The sequence below is a fragment of the Solanum pennellii genome, chromosome 5, assembly GCF_001406875.1.
Source record: "Solanum pennellii chromosome 5, SPENNV200".
Lineage (NCBI taxonomy): Eukaryota > Viridiplantae > Streptophyta > Magnoliopsida > Solanales > Solanaceae > Solanum > Solanum pennellii.
Genome location: NC_028641.1, coordinates 71,384,141 through 71,398,179, shown reverse-complemented (window position 1 = coordinate 71,398,179; position 14,039 = coordinate 71,384,141). Strand labels below are relative to the sequence as shown.

Genomic DNA, 14,039 nt, shown 5'->3' with positions numbered 1-14,039 from the left:
AATACAGAGCAGTAATCATTGTTTTTTTCTTTCACTAATTATAGATAGTGATTGAGAAATAGATTTTTTAAATCTCCTACACTTCAGATATTTGTGGACAACTGAATAAAACTATATTTCTTAAATCATATGAACAAAATGGTCATAAAAAGAACAACAAAAAATAAATTTTCACTGAATGTTAACATTACATATACATTTTCTCAAATTATGTCTTTTTGGATTTGTTAATTTTGTTTCTAAAACAATAAATAATAGATATCATTACACTATTATTCAGTTTTCACATCTATAGAACGATTTATTCTTCTTTAGCCCAAGAAAAAAACTTTGTATTGTTCCAAAATTATAAAATTTCAAAAAAAAATAATGAGTTATCCATTTTAAGTCAAACACAATCTTCAGTCAGAAAAAAGAGAGAGTCACGATCGGAGATGAGAAGAAAACTAAGATAATGGAAGAAAATATTTATTTTGATAGTCAGATTTTTAGATTTTCTAACGAGGAAGAAGAAGAGAAGAGACATTGAGAGAAGAAGAAAAAGAAATATTTATTTTCATAAATTTTTTTAAAAAAAGAATGGTTTGAATAAAATTATAAAAATTAAAAATATAAATTATTTTTTTATACTTTTATAAAAAATTAAAATTTTTTAAAGATGTTAATTTAATTCCAAATTTACTTAATTCCATTTTAAAAATAATTTGACAAGCAATCAGTCGCCAAAAACCAAACCAAGACTTATTTGAGGCTTTCATTTCACTGTATTTGGGGTTCTTCCATCAGTAGAGAGTAAAGGGAGAAGAGAAAATCCATGGAAGACCCTAAATCTGCGCCACCCCAAAGCCAAAATCTTCCTCCTTCTCAGCCACCCATGAACAGAAAGAGGCCACTTGACATCTCCAAGTCACAAAATTCCCCTTACAACAAGATGAGACTCATTGTTAAAGATCTTCGACCCCATGTTATCGAGGTACACTAGTAAGAAAATTTCTGTATAAATTGACTTGCTTTTGACTCTTCTTCTTGTTATTGCTTGTGGGTGTCTTTCAATTTGTGGGTTTTCGTATTAAATTTCTCTGAGAATTGAAAAATCTCTGAAAAAACTTGACTTTGTTTTGACTGTTCTTATTATTATTGCTTGTGGGTGTCCTTTAATTTGTATTTTTTCCAATTAAATTTATCTGAATAAACTTGACTTTGTTTGGACTGCTCTTGTTATTTTTTGCTTGTATGTGTTGCTCTTGAGAATTGAAGATCTATGAAAAAATTTGACTTTGTTTGGACTTCCTCTTTTTTTTTTTTTTTTTGCTTGTGTGTGTTCCTCCTGCTTATTAGATTCCTCTGGATATTAATTTTGTATGTTTGCTGGATTCCATTTATACAATGGTCCACATTTTCTGTTCAATGCTAGAGTACAAATTTCGATTTTGATTTTTTTTCTTCATTTTAAAAATGTTTTCGAGCTTTGTCGAGGGTAAAGATTTGACCTTTATCATGTTAACTTCATTAATGGAGCTTGTGTATAACACTAAGTAATAGAAATATAGAAGAAGAAGAAGAAGAGTAGAGAAGAAAACTGTATTATTGATTCAACATTTCTGATTACATTGCATTTACATAAAGCCTCTATTTATAGGTACAATATTGATCATGCCTTTAACACTAACAACCTCCTAAAGAACTCTGCTGACTCAGCTTATCTCTAACTAACTTTACTAACTGTATTTAACCATGATAGCTTGCACTAAGATTAACATCATACTAGGGGTTTTGGGTTTTCTTAGCATTTATGGTGCAAATTATTCCATGGATTCACTAGATGTTGAAAGAAACTATTGTAGCAGCTTTAGTAGTTTTGGTTTATGCAATGACATTTACTAGTATTAGATATACTCTGTATACAAGTTGGAAACTTGGGGTTGGGAATAGGCTTCTTCTCGTGGCGGAACCACGAGTTTTACAAAGAGTGTGCAAAATTTAAAGAAACTAACAAAAATTTTCAGTGTATGTTCACATTTATCTTGCTCAAGCCAATTACTTTACCATGAGTAATTTCAATTTGTTTTCCACTTGATACAAATCTTCTGAGAAAATTCAGTCTGAATCGCTTTTAGTTATAAGAGATACACAGTGAATTATATAAATTGAAATAATGATTTTCTAATGGATGGATGGAGATTTTTCTAAATACATCCAAATATTCATGAAAAAATAACACTAATTTATCAGTTTACTTAAACTTAAAGTTGTTTATAATCTGTTGATTTTGCCACTTCTTAATTCTAATGGTGTATGTTAAATTTCTTGTGTTTTGCTAGAAAATATGTGAAGTTTTTTGTCAAAAGTTTAAATTTTAGTTAGTTCTCTGGATTTACCTATATGACATTCGGGAAGAAATTAACCCCTTATGAACTTTTTTTATTTCGAAACTGTTTATCTACTATTGGGGGAATGGAAAATACAATAGTACATGTGTAATTGCATATAACATATTCTTCTAAATCTTTTGATAGAAACTTGCTTGTAATGTTATTTTATATTCCTTACAAATAAATACCCAAATTAAAGTTTCAATTAAATCAGAGATTTACTCGAGTGGTAAACACCCTCGACCTCCAAATTGAATATTGTGTGTTCGAATCACCAAGGAAGCAAAAAGATGGAAGTTCCTATTGAGGGTTAAAAAATAAATCGAAAAAGGGCCTAAAATACCCTCAAAGTATTGGAAATGGTACAAAATTACCTTCCATTCACCTATTGCCTCCAAAATACCCTCCCACCCACCTATTGGGTCCAAAATATCCTTGTTATCCACCTTTTGGTTCAAAATTGACCACTTATTTAACGGTTTTATATTTAAACTATTTAAATATTTTTTAAAATACGTGGTGCTCAACTATTTGTAATAATTTAACTTATTAGTATAATTTATAAATGAATCCTATTCCTACCCATCCATTACTAATTTAACCCTCCAAATTAATAAACCGTCACATTATTAATGCAACAACAGAAAAGCTATTGCCAATTGAGTTTTTAAAAAATTTGAGACGAAAATATCTATAGAAGTAAATTATCATACATTTAAGTGCCTAAATAAAAAATTTTGATAAACTTAAAAGTCTGATTATGTTCATGTTAATTATTCTTATGTCTCAATTATGTGATGTTACTTCATAGGTAACTTTTTTTCAAAATAATATATTAAAGGTTTTAAAACAAATCATAAATATTTATAAAATTATATTTAAAAAAAGTGCATGAATTATTTCGGGATGTGTTACTTCTTTACCTTTAATCATAAATTTCTAATTCAATCTTGAAAGGGAATCCTATTGAAAGTGTCCTCCTAAATAAGCGGCTCAACCTAAATTTAATTGGGGCTTTGATTCGGACTCGAATAATTTTGGATGTCATTTTCAGGAGTCTATAATTTCGTTGTGTTTTAATAGTGTTTATGACGATTTTGATATTATAGTTGGATTATTAATTGTGTGGGTTTAGTTAGTAATGGGTGGGTAGTGGGTTGGTTTATAAATGATACAAATAAATTAAATTATAACCAATAGTTAAGCATCAAGTATTTTAAAAAAATATTTAAATAGTTTAAATTTAAAATCATTAAATAAGTGGTCAATTTTGAACACAAAGGTGGATGACAGGGGTATTTTGGAGCCAATAGGTGAATGAAAAAGGCATTTTGGAGCCAATAGGTTGATGAAGGGTAATTTCGTACCATTTTCAATACTTCAAGGGTATTTTAGGCCCTTTTCCGAAAACAAATTAATAAGTTGTACTTCCTTCTTCTACTTTTGCTTCTTCAGTTTATAATCAAGAGATAATTTATGATTATGTAATTTCTAATTTAATCTTATTATTGACTTAAGTCTTTTTCAAAAGAATTGAAATCATTATATATAATAAGTGATAGAGTAAAATTATCATTTTATTTATTATTTTTTAGAGGTGTGTCAAATCAATAATTGACAAATAAAAATGGATGAAGGAAAGTATTTATGACTTCTTGGAACCATAGGCACCTTGATTTCTGTCTCCATGATGTTTCCTCAGCCTTAGCTAACCGTTGTATCTCCATTTTTTTATTGCAGCAATTTGTTCTTTTATGCTTGAGTCTATACCCTTCTTTCGTTGGCTCTTCAAGAACTAAAGTCTCTTTCAAAGCTTTGTTAGGTCTGATAGAAACTTTGCTGAAAACCTCCCTGTTCCATGTAATTAAATCCCTTTTCAAAGATCTCAACTTTTGAGAGTGCATGGAATATGGAGAACTATTAACCACTTAGCTTTGCCACCACTGTTTTACCAAGTTAGTAAATCCTTCCTTCTGGAGTCACATATTCTCAAATTTAATATAAGAAGGTTCGTTTGACCAGTCAACACTCTCTAAAGAGATGGGTTTAAAATCAGAAATAACCTTAGGGAGAGCCAATTGAATATCGTTCCACTCCAAAGAAATCAAGAATCTATCAATTCTAGAGGCTTGTAGTGAGTTTTTCCCCTGGCCTAGGTAGAGAAGGCCCCTTGCAGTGATAAATCAACTAAGCGCATGTCATGAATGAATCAGAGAAGCATTTTGTGGCCCTAGATCTTCTCACACAATTGAGTCTTTCACTTTCAAATCAATTGAAATTAAATTCTCTTCCAATGACCCAACTTTCATTCCAAAACCCCCTACACTGGCAAATTCGTTCCAGAAATCATCCCTTTCCCAGTTAGTGTGTGGCCCATAGACACAAGTAAAGCAGAATCTGAAATCAGTTTGAACACCTTCAATCATAGCCCACATATTGTGTTGCCCCTGATGTGCATCAATACAACTCCATTGTCTTTTATCCCATAATATAATTATTCCCCCTCTATTGCCACTGGCTTTCAGTTCAACCCATTCAACCAATCTTGAACCCCATAACTGTCTAGCTATTTCCACAGAACATCCTTCGATCTTAGTTTCCTGCAAACATAGAATGTCAGGCTTCCACTTATGGATATGCTGGTCCTCTTGCTCGAATCATTGAGCCCTCTTACATTCCAGCTTGTGATCTCCGCTTTCATTCAGAGAAGGCTTTGAGTTGCCCGCCTCTGCTGGATCCTTCACCTCTTCATATGTAATAGTGCAAACCAATTTCTTTGCCTCTGTTTCTCCCTTTTTTTGATTTCTTAGACTCGCTACTTCTCCCCTTTTGCTGTTGCATTTGAGATTGCATTTTCTGCTCCATAAGTAGATTCATATCAAGGATTTCATGTTCGAAACCTGAAGAGTTCACCCCAAAAGCCTTACATGCTTTAGCCTAGGCAATTTTAGTCCAACACGATGTCTTAATTACGGCTGGAGTATGAATTGCCTGGTGTATATCGTGATCCCATGTTAAATTGCAGTATCACTGCCAAATGAAGGGGAAAAATCAGAACCCTGAAATTGGGAAAGTGAGATTCTTGGTACTTAGAAGGGACAGTTAAAAGTGGGAGGGATTGCACGTACTCTGCTTCATCATCTGCATCGTCGTTACCCACCATAGAACCATCGTGATCAGCTTTTGAAAGTGGTAGGCAAGTTGTTGTTTATTTCTACATAAAAAAGGTTCCAGCTGGGCCTCTTCACTTTTGTGGATAAAGTGGAGGTTTACTGATAGTGATATTGGTCTGTCCCTTTTGAATACCACTCATGTAGTTGTGGCCTTGTCTTAATAAAATGAGCTTTATGCCTTTTCTTTCTACCGGAATAATAGAAGTGGTCCACTCTAGGCTGAAATGGACTGCTAAATCTAAACTAAAGTCTGTAGCTACCCGTGCCTCATTAAATGTGACTGGGAGCATTTTATGTGACAAAATTAAGTTCCATCCTATCTCTTGCTAAGAAGAAAATTCTTCACCAATAATTATAGTACAGTTCCAACTTCCACCTGTATACATCGTAAACCATGAAAGTCGTACTACAGTCGCCTTCCAGCAACAAAATTTTCCTCCTTAAGAAAAGCTCACTGGAGACGCACCAACAAAACTCTCATTAACTCTATCAGAGCAAAGACCCAGAAATCACCTTCAAACTCCGGACTCCTCTTTTCTGTTATGCTGAAAGCTTGGAAATAGTTGTCTATAGTTGTTCTGCAGAGTAGAGATCCATAGACAAGGAAACTATTGTTGATTGTTCTTTCAATGAAACTGGAAAATTTGACATAATTTGAGCAAATGTGAGTTGGCAATATGTGAGGAAATGAAGACAGATGTAGATATCTCAAAAGAAGGAAACAAGTGGAGGAGAAACAGTAAGAGAAGAAATGATTAAGTTCAAACTAAATGTAATTAACCTAATGTCCATTTGTAAGATGACACCTGTATAATTTAGTTTTTAACATTTGTTAGCGTATCACACTCTTTTAGATTCTCTGCCATGCTACCTCTCAGGGTGTAATTGTCTTGACCCAAAATCTCCTAGGCTAAGTAATTGATACCTAATTACCTCGAATCGAGTATACCCATTATCTAATCAGTTTAAGCATGAAAAATAATAACTGAAGGAACTTAAAGCAGCGGAATAATATTAGTCTAAATATAGCTTTGTGAAGCATAAGCGTCTACAACCCCAAACGATGCTAAGTCTGAACTAATACATACAACACTATCATGGTAGCATCTATAAAGTAATCATGGGACATGCCCGCCTTTCTAGGATAATTGGAAAAACATAACTAAAGACATCATAGGGAGTATATGGTCAATTCACCGTTCACCACTGTCTGATTGGGTCAACCTTGTTATCTTCTAGGCGGCCCTCCTGATTTAGTGGATATACGCATTTAAGTAGAAAGCTTAGACCTAATGGGAAAGTCCAAGAAAAAGTGGAAGCCAAGAAGGTTGCTTATAAATCCAGTCGGTTTTTGTTAGCCGGGTCCAAGCTTAAACTTGAACTTGATTTGCCAGTTGGTTTTTTGTTAGTGCAAACAGTTGGCTGGTCAGATGTTTCTATAAATCCAGTCAAAACCATTTCTCTGAAAATGGTTTTTTGATAGCTTGTCAAACTTAACTCTGATCCTCTTAAGTAAATAACTCTTATAATTGATGAATGGCAGAGAGAATAACTATCTGTACCCCAGACTAATTCTACATCATAGCAATACACATATGACAAATGCACTGGGGATCGCTCTTGAACTGAGAGCTGTAAATGGTTTCAAATTGCTTATTTGATGTGAGATATATAACCAGAATAAGGAAATGTCATGTAAAAATGAATATTATGTCATGTTTAATTTGTTACGTATTTATTTTCTCATATCCTTCTCGAGGTAGGGTAAGGTTTGCGTACACACTACCCTCCCCAGACCCAGACCCCACTTGTGGATTGGGTTTATTTTTATATTTATTTTCTCATATATTATTTTTGATAATGTTTTAAGTTTTCAAGATTCATTTTCCTGTCAAGGCAAAAAGAGGAAAAAGTTCTCAAGATTCATTTTAAAATTCTGAGACCTCATGCAATGTAATTGATAATCAAACATCTAAGGGTCTTATCCATTAGGACCAAATGACACTGGGAAGAATGTTGTATGGGGCAATCCGTGGCCAAAAACCTGTGTGTTCTCTTTGCCTTCATGAATGTTACTTCCTTATAAGAATTGGATGTTATAGGGTCTTACTTTTATTTGTCATCTTGAAGGTTCTCCGTACTCCTGACTTCCGCAATTGCAAGGCTGCTACTGAAATCCGTCAACGTAAGTTTCCTTTCAGATTTATTCTTTACAATCTTTTCATTTCAAAAGTTGTCATGAAATAAATACATCACCAAGCTATTAGCAATCTTAAGCCACACTAGTTATGAGATTATTGACATGCTAGTATGCTCTCGTGTCCCTCTTTTGCTGATGCCAATATGATGCATTATGTGAAAGTTCTGAAGTTAGTAAGAAATGCACGGCTGTTTGTGGCATTCTCTTCTAGGTTACATCCTGGTTGGAAAAAAATTAGTTTTAGTATGACCTAGTTAGTTGAAGGTGGTTAAACATCCACCCTTACAAGCCATTTTTCTCTGGAGCTTATGCCTTGTACAATAATTTACGTAGCAGCAGCTTTCATCTATTCATAAAATGCTGATTTTTGTTTTGCAAGATAAGCTGATCCGGCAATCTATATAAGAACTTTGTATTAGTGTGATCCATTTGCGCTGGCACGTGGATGTATCATACTTGAACAATGTTTAAATTTCATTAGCATGATCAGCACGACACATACTCGGTGTACTACTTTGCATGGTCAGGATTTCTCGCTTACGTAAGTTACTTTTAGCTATAGCAATCCAATTGCCCGCGGATATGGTAATCTGCTGTTATTGGAACCATGCATGTTGCCTCTTTTAATTTTTTGTTGTCGAACTATGATCAAGATTTTCAACATGACAATCAGCATGTTATATATCAGACATGGATCCTTATTATGTGCATGTAAATGTGCAGAGTTGAATCTCCTGATAGATCTTTACAAGGAGGTGATGGAAGAAACAGTAAACCCAGAGGTGGCTAAGGATGCATCCGGAGCCCAGAATTCTTCAGTGGATATCATGGATGAAGAAAAGCCTAGTGAGCAACAGAACGACATGAAACCTCCTCCCGAGAGTGGGGCCTCTGTGAAGCCTGAAGGCAATTCATCTGAGAAACAGGAAGCTGAAGATGATGCGGTCCAAGGGACAGGCACATATGTCGTTGGAGGTTCAGCATTTGGCTGGAACTTCATAACATACACCAGCGGGAAGGCCATCTATTATGGACGAACCAAAGAGTCCTTCCGATCTTCATATGTTAAATCTGAATGAAGTTCCCAAAGTTCAATTTTACTCTCTATTTTAGGGATTAGAATTTCTTGATGTGTGTACTATTATAGATTCGGATGTTTGGTTAGTTTTACGACCTCTTTTCCACCCTCCTCTATCTTGTATGTATCGCGACTATTGAGTATAACTGCTGCATCGTCTAAAACTCTTGAAATTTCTACCAGGATCCACCTATGTACTTGAGAGACAATCTCTTTATTTGAGCATGACATAACATGTGAAGAAACCTACATATCTATAGCAATCTCTTTAAGATGTATGTTGTTATGAAAGTATCGTGTTGTAAAGGGATTCAACATCTACTATATGTCATCTTTGGCCTTGACTTGTTGATTTGGACAATGACACATAGGAATATTATCTAGCAAATCGTTGTATAACAAAAAATAGTTAACCTCTCAAACATGTTAACAAACTAGACACCAAGTCTAAAAGGGGAGAAAATGAAGTTTTTGTAATCAAAAGTATAACAAGACTTTTGATCACATGAATATACTTGGATTTCAAATGCAAAAACCTTTTTCAAAATTTTCAAAAAACACAAACAATTAGTAATCAATAACATTAAGTGCATAATTAGGGGTTGATCAAGATTGCTCATTTTCATCATTAGGTTCCTTCTCATCTGCCTTGTCATGATCATTTGCCTTGTCTTCCTCATTAGCAGGCTTGTCGTCGTCGTCATTGTTATTATTATTATTATTATCATCATCATCAACAGGTGTTACAGTACTCTTCTTGTTAGTAGTAGCCTTGAGGACATGTTGGTAACTTCCTTTCTCCATAAAAAGTTGAGCAAAATGGTGCTTGCAATAAAGGACTCCATCAAGTGCAGCATATGTTGCATGAGTCAAGGCACAACCTCCATGAGCACACTTGAAGCATGATTTGTGAAATGCTTCTCCCTCCAATATTACCTATATATCAATCATTACACTGACGAAATCATGATTTTCACTTAGAGTGTTTCGAAAATGAAAAGTAAACGCATAAACAAGTCAAGAGGATTCAACAACTACAATAAATAAACAATGTAATTAATGTTCTCTCGAAAGAGTCAACTGACCTTACCTGGCTTCGCCCCTGAATTATCATTATATTACGAGACAGAAAAACATTAATCATGTTGATAAAGTTTGTTTGGTATAATAAGGGTCATTTTTCAAAAATTAACATGATTAGTTTTTACCTACATGATATCAATTATAATAGCGTCGGAGTCATAATTTTTACTAAGAGTGTTCAAAAGATGAATAGTAAACACATGAACAAGTCAAAGGGGTTCAATATATCAACTATATATAAATAAAAAAAATCAAGTTAAATCATGAATAAATATTGTAATTCATTTCCTATGAATAACCTTACCTGACTTCGCCCCTAAATCATCATTATATTATATAAAAAAAAAGATATAACTTCTGTTTGGTACGATAAAAGTCATTTTTCAAGAAAAAGTTTATACCTTTTCAAGAGGGTAAACAGTTTTGCTGCAAGCAGCACATTTGTCTTGGGTTCCAGAGAACATTGCAGAGACTTTGCTTGGAGCCTTTGCCTACACAACATATTAAGGCATTTAACTATTTGGAGGATTGAAGTAAATACTACTACTGTACCGTGTACTATCTAACTCAATTTATGTGACACATTAAGTTTCGTCTAAAAAAGTAATTCACATTTTTATAACTAGAAAGAATCAAACTTTTGTATTTTATTTTTTCTTAATGAAATGATTTACGATCAGACAAATGTCAAGACTTGTTTTAGACTATAACATTTCAATTATTTTTTTTAAAAAAAATCTATCTCAAGTCAAATGGTACCACATAAATTAAAATGAATTACAAGGAGTATCTTGTATCTTAGTTCCACACAATTTAATATTGATTATATACATATCTATGTGATCAATTTTCTCCATTTTTTCGTTATTTGATCAAATTAATTTTATAAAAAACAGAGAAATGTGTCAGTGTGTGTCCAATAACGTACCAGAGAACTTTCCTTTTCAGACTTCGCTGCATAAATTATAAAAAATAAGGTTAAAACTAATAGCAGTTGCATATTATAATTAATAAAATAAATTAACGGTTGTGATGAAGTGAAAAGTACTCCCTCATTGTTAATTAGAGATTCAGAGTTCTCGAACTCGAGTTTAGATAACGCTTTAGTGAGACTTCTCGATAATAACAAACCAAGTATAAGAAAAGGCAAGATGTCTTACAAGAAGTCTGAAAGTTTTTGCTAAAATTTCCAGATTCCTTAAAAAGTTGTTCGAAATGTGGCTTGCAATAGAGGACTCCATCCATAGAGGAGTAGTTGCTCATCTACATGACAAAAACATCACCATGAGTACAGAGGCAAAGCTAGAATTTCAACTGTAAGAGTTTTGAATTTTACGATGATGATTTTAAGAGATAATAACTTGATTCTAGATTTAATATTTTTACATATTTAATATAATAAATTTACTAACACTGAGTCGGTTAAACGTCCCACATACAGGCTACTAGCTAGGCTACTAGCTCAGTCCCTGACAATGACATAAATGATGGTGAAATTTGAACCGAGCACTGATCTGTATATTATCATACGTACGGAAATATTTATGATCATTAAAACACACTTTTATTTATTTAATTATATTTATTTATCAGAGCAAATTAAAGCTCATATTAAAACAAAAGCTTATTAGAGGGCAAGAAAGCTAGAGATTAAAAAAAAAAAAAAAACAATATCATCTTTTATCACAAGTAGAGCAAAAGAAAAGAAGTAGAAAAAGAAAAAGATAATCATAGGTGTAACTTATTACTTTGTTTCGATTTATCTGTCTTGCTTTCTCTTTCCCATGACAGTTAACAATCACGTGATTCAAAAGTGTTTATACATAACTCCATGCACATAAAGTTAAAATTTGATAAACAAATTAAAACGAAAAACATATATATATATATATACCACAAGAGTGCCTTTGCAATGGCTACATTTGAAGCATGACTTATGAAAAGTAGCTCCATCAGCAGATAACAAATCAACAAAGTAAACTGTCTTATCACAAGCTTTGCATTTATCCAATGTCCCTGTGAATGCCATTTCCTTTTTATTTATTTATTTTTTAAAATAAAAAAAAATCTTGAAACTCAATCTCAATAATAAAAACTTTTTCTGAATGAGAAATGGCTAAGAAAAAAATTTCAAGGATCCTATTTTTCCTACTTATATCTTCTTAGTCATTGAGATTAAACAAACAAACAAACTATTCACTATTTTTTTTCTATTGGAAAATAATTAATTCAATTTTACTTAGTACACATAAAAACATGACACATGTTTGGGAGATCCACTTCATAGGAGGTGAAATTGATGGAACTTATTTGAAGTCTAAAAAAATGTGGATATAATTCTCTTTAATTGGAGTGAAATGAGGCCCTTTTTCAACTCTTCACCAAGAGAAATTTTTATTATTTTTCCTCCTTAATACCATACCTATAATGTCTCTTTCTATCATTTTGTGTACTATTCTGATGATTTACATCCTACGTAGTATATTTATTTGTAAAAGAAAAATTTTATATATATATATAAAAGAAAATTTTAGGTCTGCCAACGTGGTGTCACCACAAACACGAATTTCCTTTTAAATTTATTTATTTCCAAAACTAGTCGTTCCCTTTCATGAAAAGTTGTAACTTTTCTGAAGAATTTTGACTTTAATGAAGAGTTGTAACTTTTATCAAAAGTTGTGACTTTTATAAAGAGTTGCGACTTTTTTGAAAAGTTGTGACTTTTATAAAAAAAAAATTGCAACTTTAATGAATAGTTGTAACTTTTATGAAAGATTGTGACCTTTCATAAGGGTTGCAACTTTTTCAAATAGTTGTGACCTTTCCGAAGGGGTGCAACTTTTCTAAATAGTTGTAATATTTCCGATGATGCACAATAAATAGTTGTTCATGTTGTCCTTTTTTGTATATAAATAGAGGTTTTTTATCTCATTTAAAATAATGAAAATTCTAAGCCTCCTTTTCTTCTTCTTCTTCACAACTAAATATTTGTTCATGTTGAGTGACTCGCTGACATCATTGCTTATTTTACAGATCTTGGTATGTAATTTTACAATTATTAATTTATGCTTATGTTATTAAGAATAAATGATAATATAGTGTTTTAGTTTTAATTACTGATAGGTTTAAAATATTATTTTATAAAATTTGTGGCGATTATGAAAGGTTCTAACTTTTTCAAAGACTTATGACCTTTTCGATAAGACACAATAATCATTTATTACACTACCCTTTGTTGTTTATAAATAAGCATTTATTCTATTCTTACAGAATCTGGTATATTTTTATAATCATAAATTTATGCTTAAGTTAAATTATATTTTTGAGTACATGTTTTAATCTTTGTTGTTTTTATTTATGCTTTTGTTCATTATGTTGAAATATGTTAGTCAAGAGTTTTATATAATCATTAAACTATTAGTGTCATGTAGATTATAATTCTTTAACTTTTAAAATAAACGGAAAAGGGCCTAAAATATCCTTGAAGTATTGAAAATGGTACAAAATTACCCTTCATCCACCTATTGGCTCCGAAATGCCCTTTTCATCCACCTATTGGCTCCAAAATACCCTTGTCATCCACCTTTGGGTTCAAAATTGACCACTTTTTTAATTGTTTTAAAATTAAACTCTTTAAATATTTTTTAAAATACTTGGCGTTCAACTATTGGTTATAATTTAATTTATTAATATAATTTATAAACCAACCCACTACCCACTAATTACTAACTAAACCTCACCCAATTAATAATCCAATTATAATTTCAAAATCATCATAAACACTACTAAAACACAATGAAATTATAGATTCCTGAAAATAACATCCAAAATTATTAGAGTCCGAATCGAAGCCCCAATTAAATTTAGGTTGAGCCGCTTATTTAGGAGGACACTTTCTTTCAAGATTGAATTAGAAATTTATGATTGAAGGTAAAGAAGTAATACATCCCGAATTAATTCATGCACTTTTTTAAAATATAAGATTATAAATATTTATGATTTGTTTTAAAACCTTTAATATATTATTTTTAAAAAAAGTTACCTATGATGTAACATCACATAATTGAGATGTAAGAATAATTAAGATGAACATAGTCAGACTTTTAAGTTTATCGGTAATTTTTATTTAGACA

General features: G+C 32.0%; 2 protein-coding genes across 3 annotated transcripts; one reads left to right on the top strand and one right to left on the bottom strand.

Annotated features, from left to right (window-relative positions):
- Window positions 1-721: 721 nt before the first annotated feature.
- Window positions 722-9,101, top strand: LOC107020930. 2 transcript variants are annotated; one of them, XM_027917232.1, is made up of 4 exons: window positions 722-973; window positions 7,538-7,591; window positions 7,676-7,730; window positions 8,469-9,101. In XM_027917232.1, the coding sequence occupies exons 1-4, from the start codon at window positions 815-817 to the stop codon at window positions 8,822-8,824; spliced, it is 624 nt and encodes a 207-aa protein (XP_027773033.1). In that variant the 5' UTR covers window positions 722-814; the 3' UTR covers window positions 8,825-9,101. The 2 variants fall into 2 exon arrangements, with proteins under 2 accessions (XP_027773033.1, XP_015076950.1); XM_015221464.2 differs by lacking the exon at window positions 7,538-7,591 and having other exon boundaries at window positions 727-973.
- A 170-nt stretch (window positions 9,102-9,271) lies between these two features.
- Window positions 9,272-12,035, bottom strand: LOC107020009 (LIM domain-containing protein WLIM2b). The gene is made up of 5 exons (XM_015220354.2): window positions 11,801-12,035; window positions 11,067-11,169; window positions 10,835-10,860; window positions 10,308-10,397; window positions 9,272-9,759 (listed from the first exon to the last, which is right to left on the bottom strand). Exons 1-5 carry the CDS (start codon window positions 11,933-11,935, stop codon window positions 9,430-9,432), a joined length of 684 nt encoding a protein of 227 aa, XP_015075840.1. The 5' UTR covers window positions 11,936-12,035; the 3' UTR covers window positions 9,272-9,429.
- Between the last annotated feature and the right edge of the window lie 2,004 nt (window positions 12,036-14,039).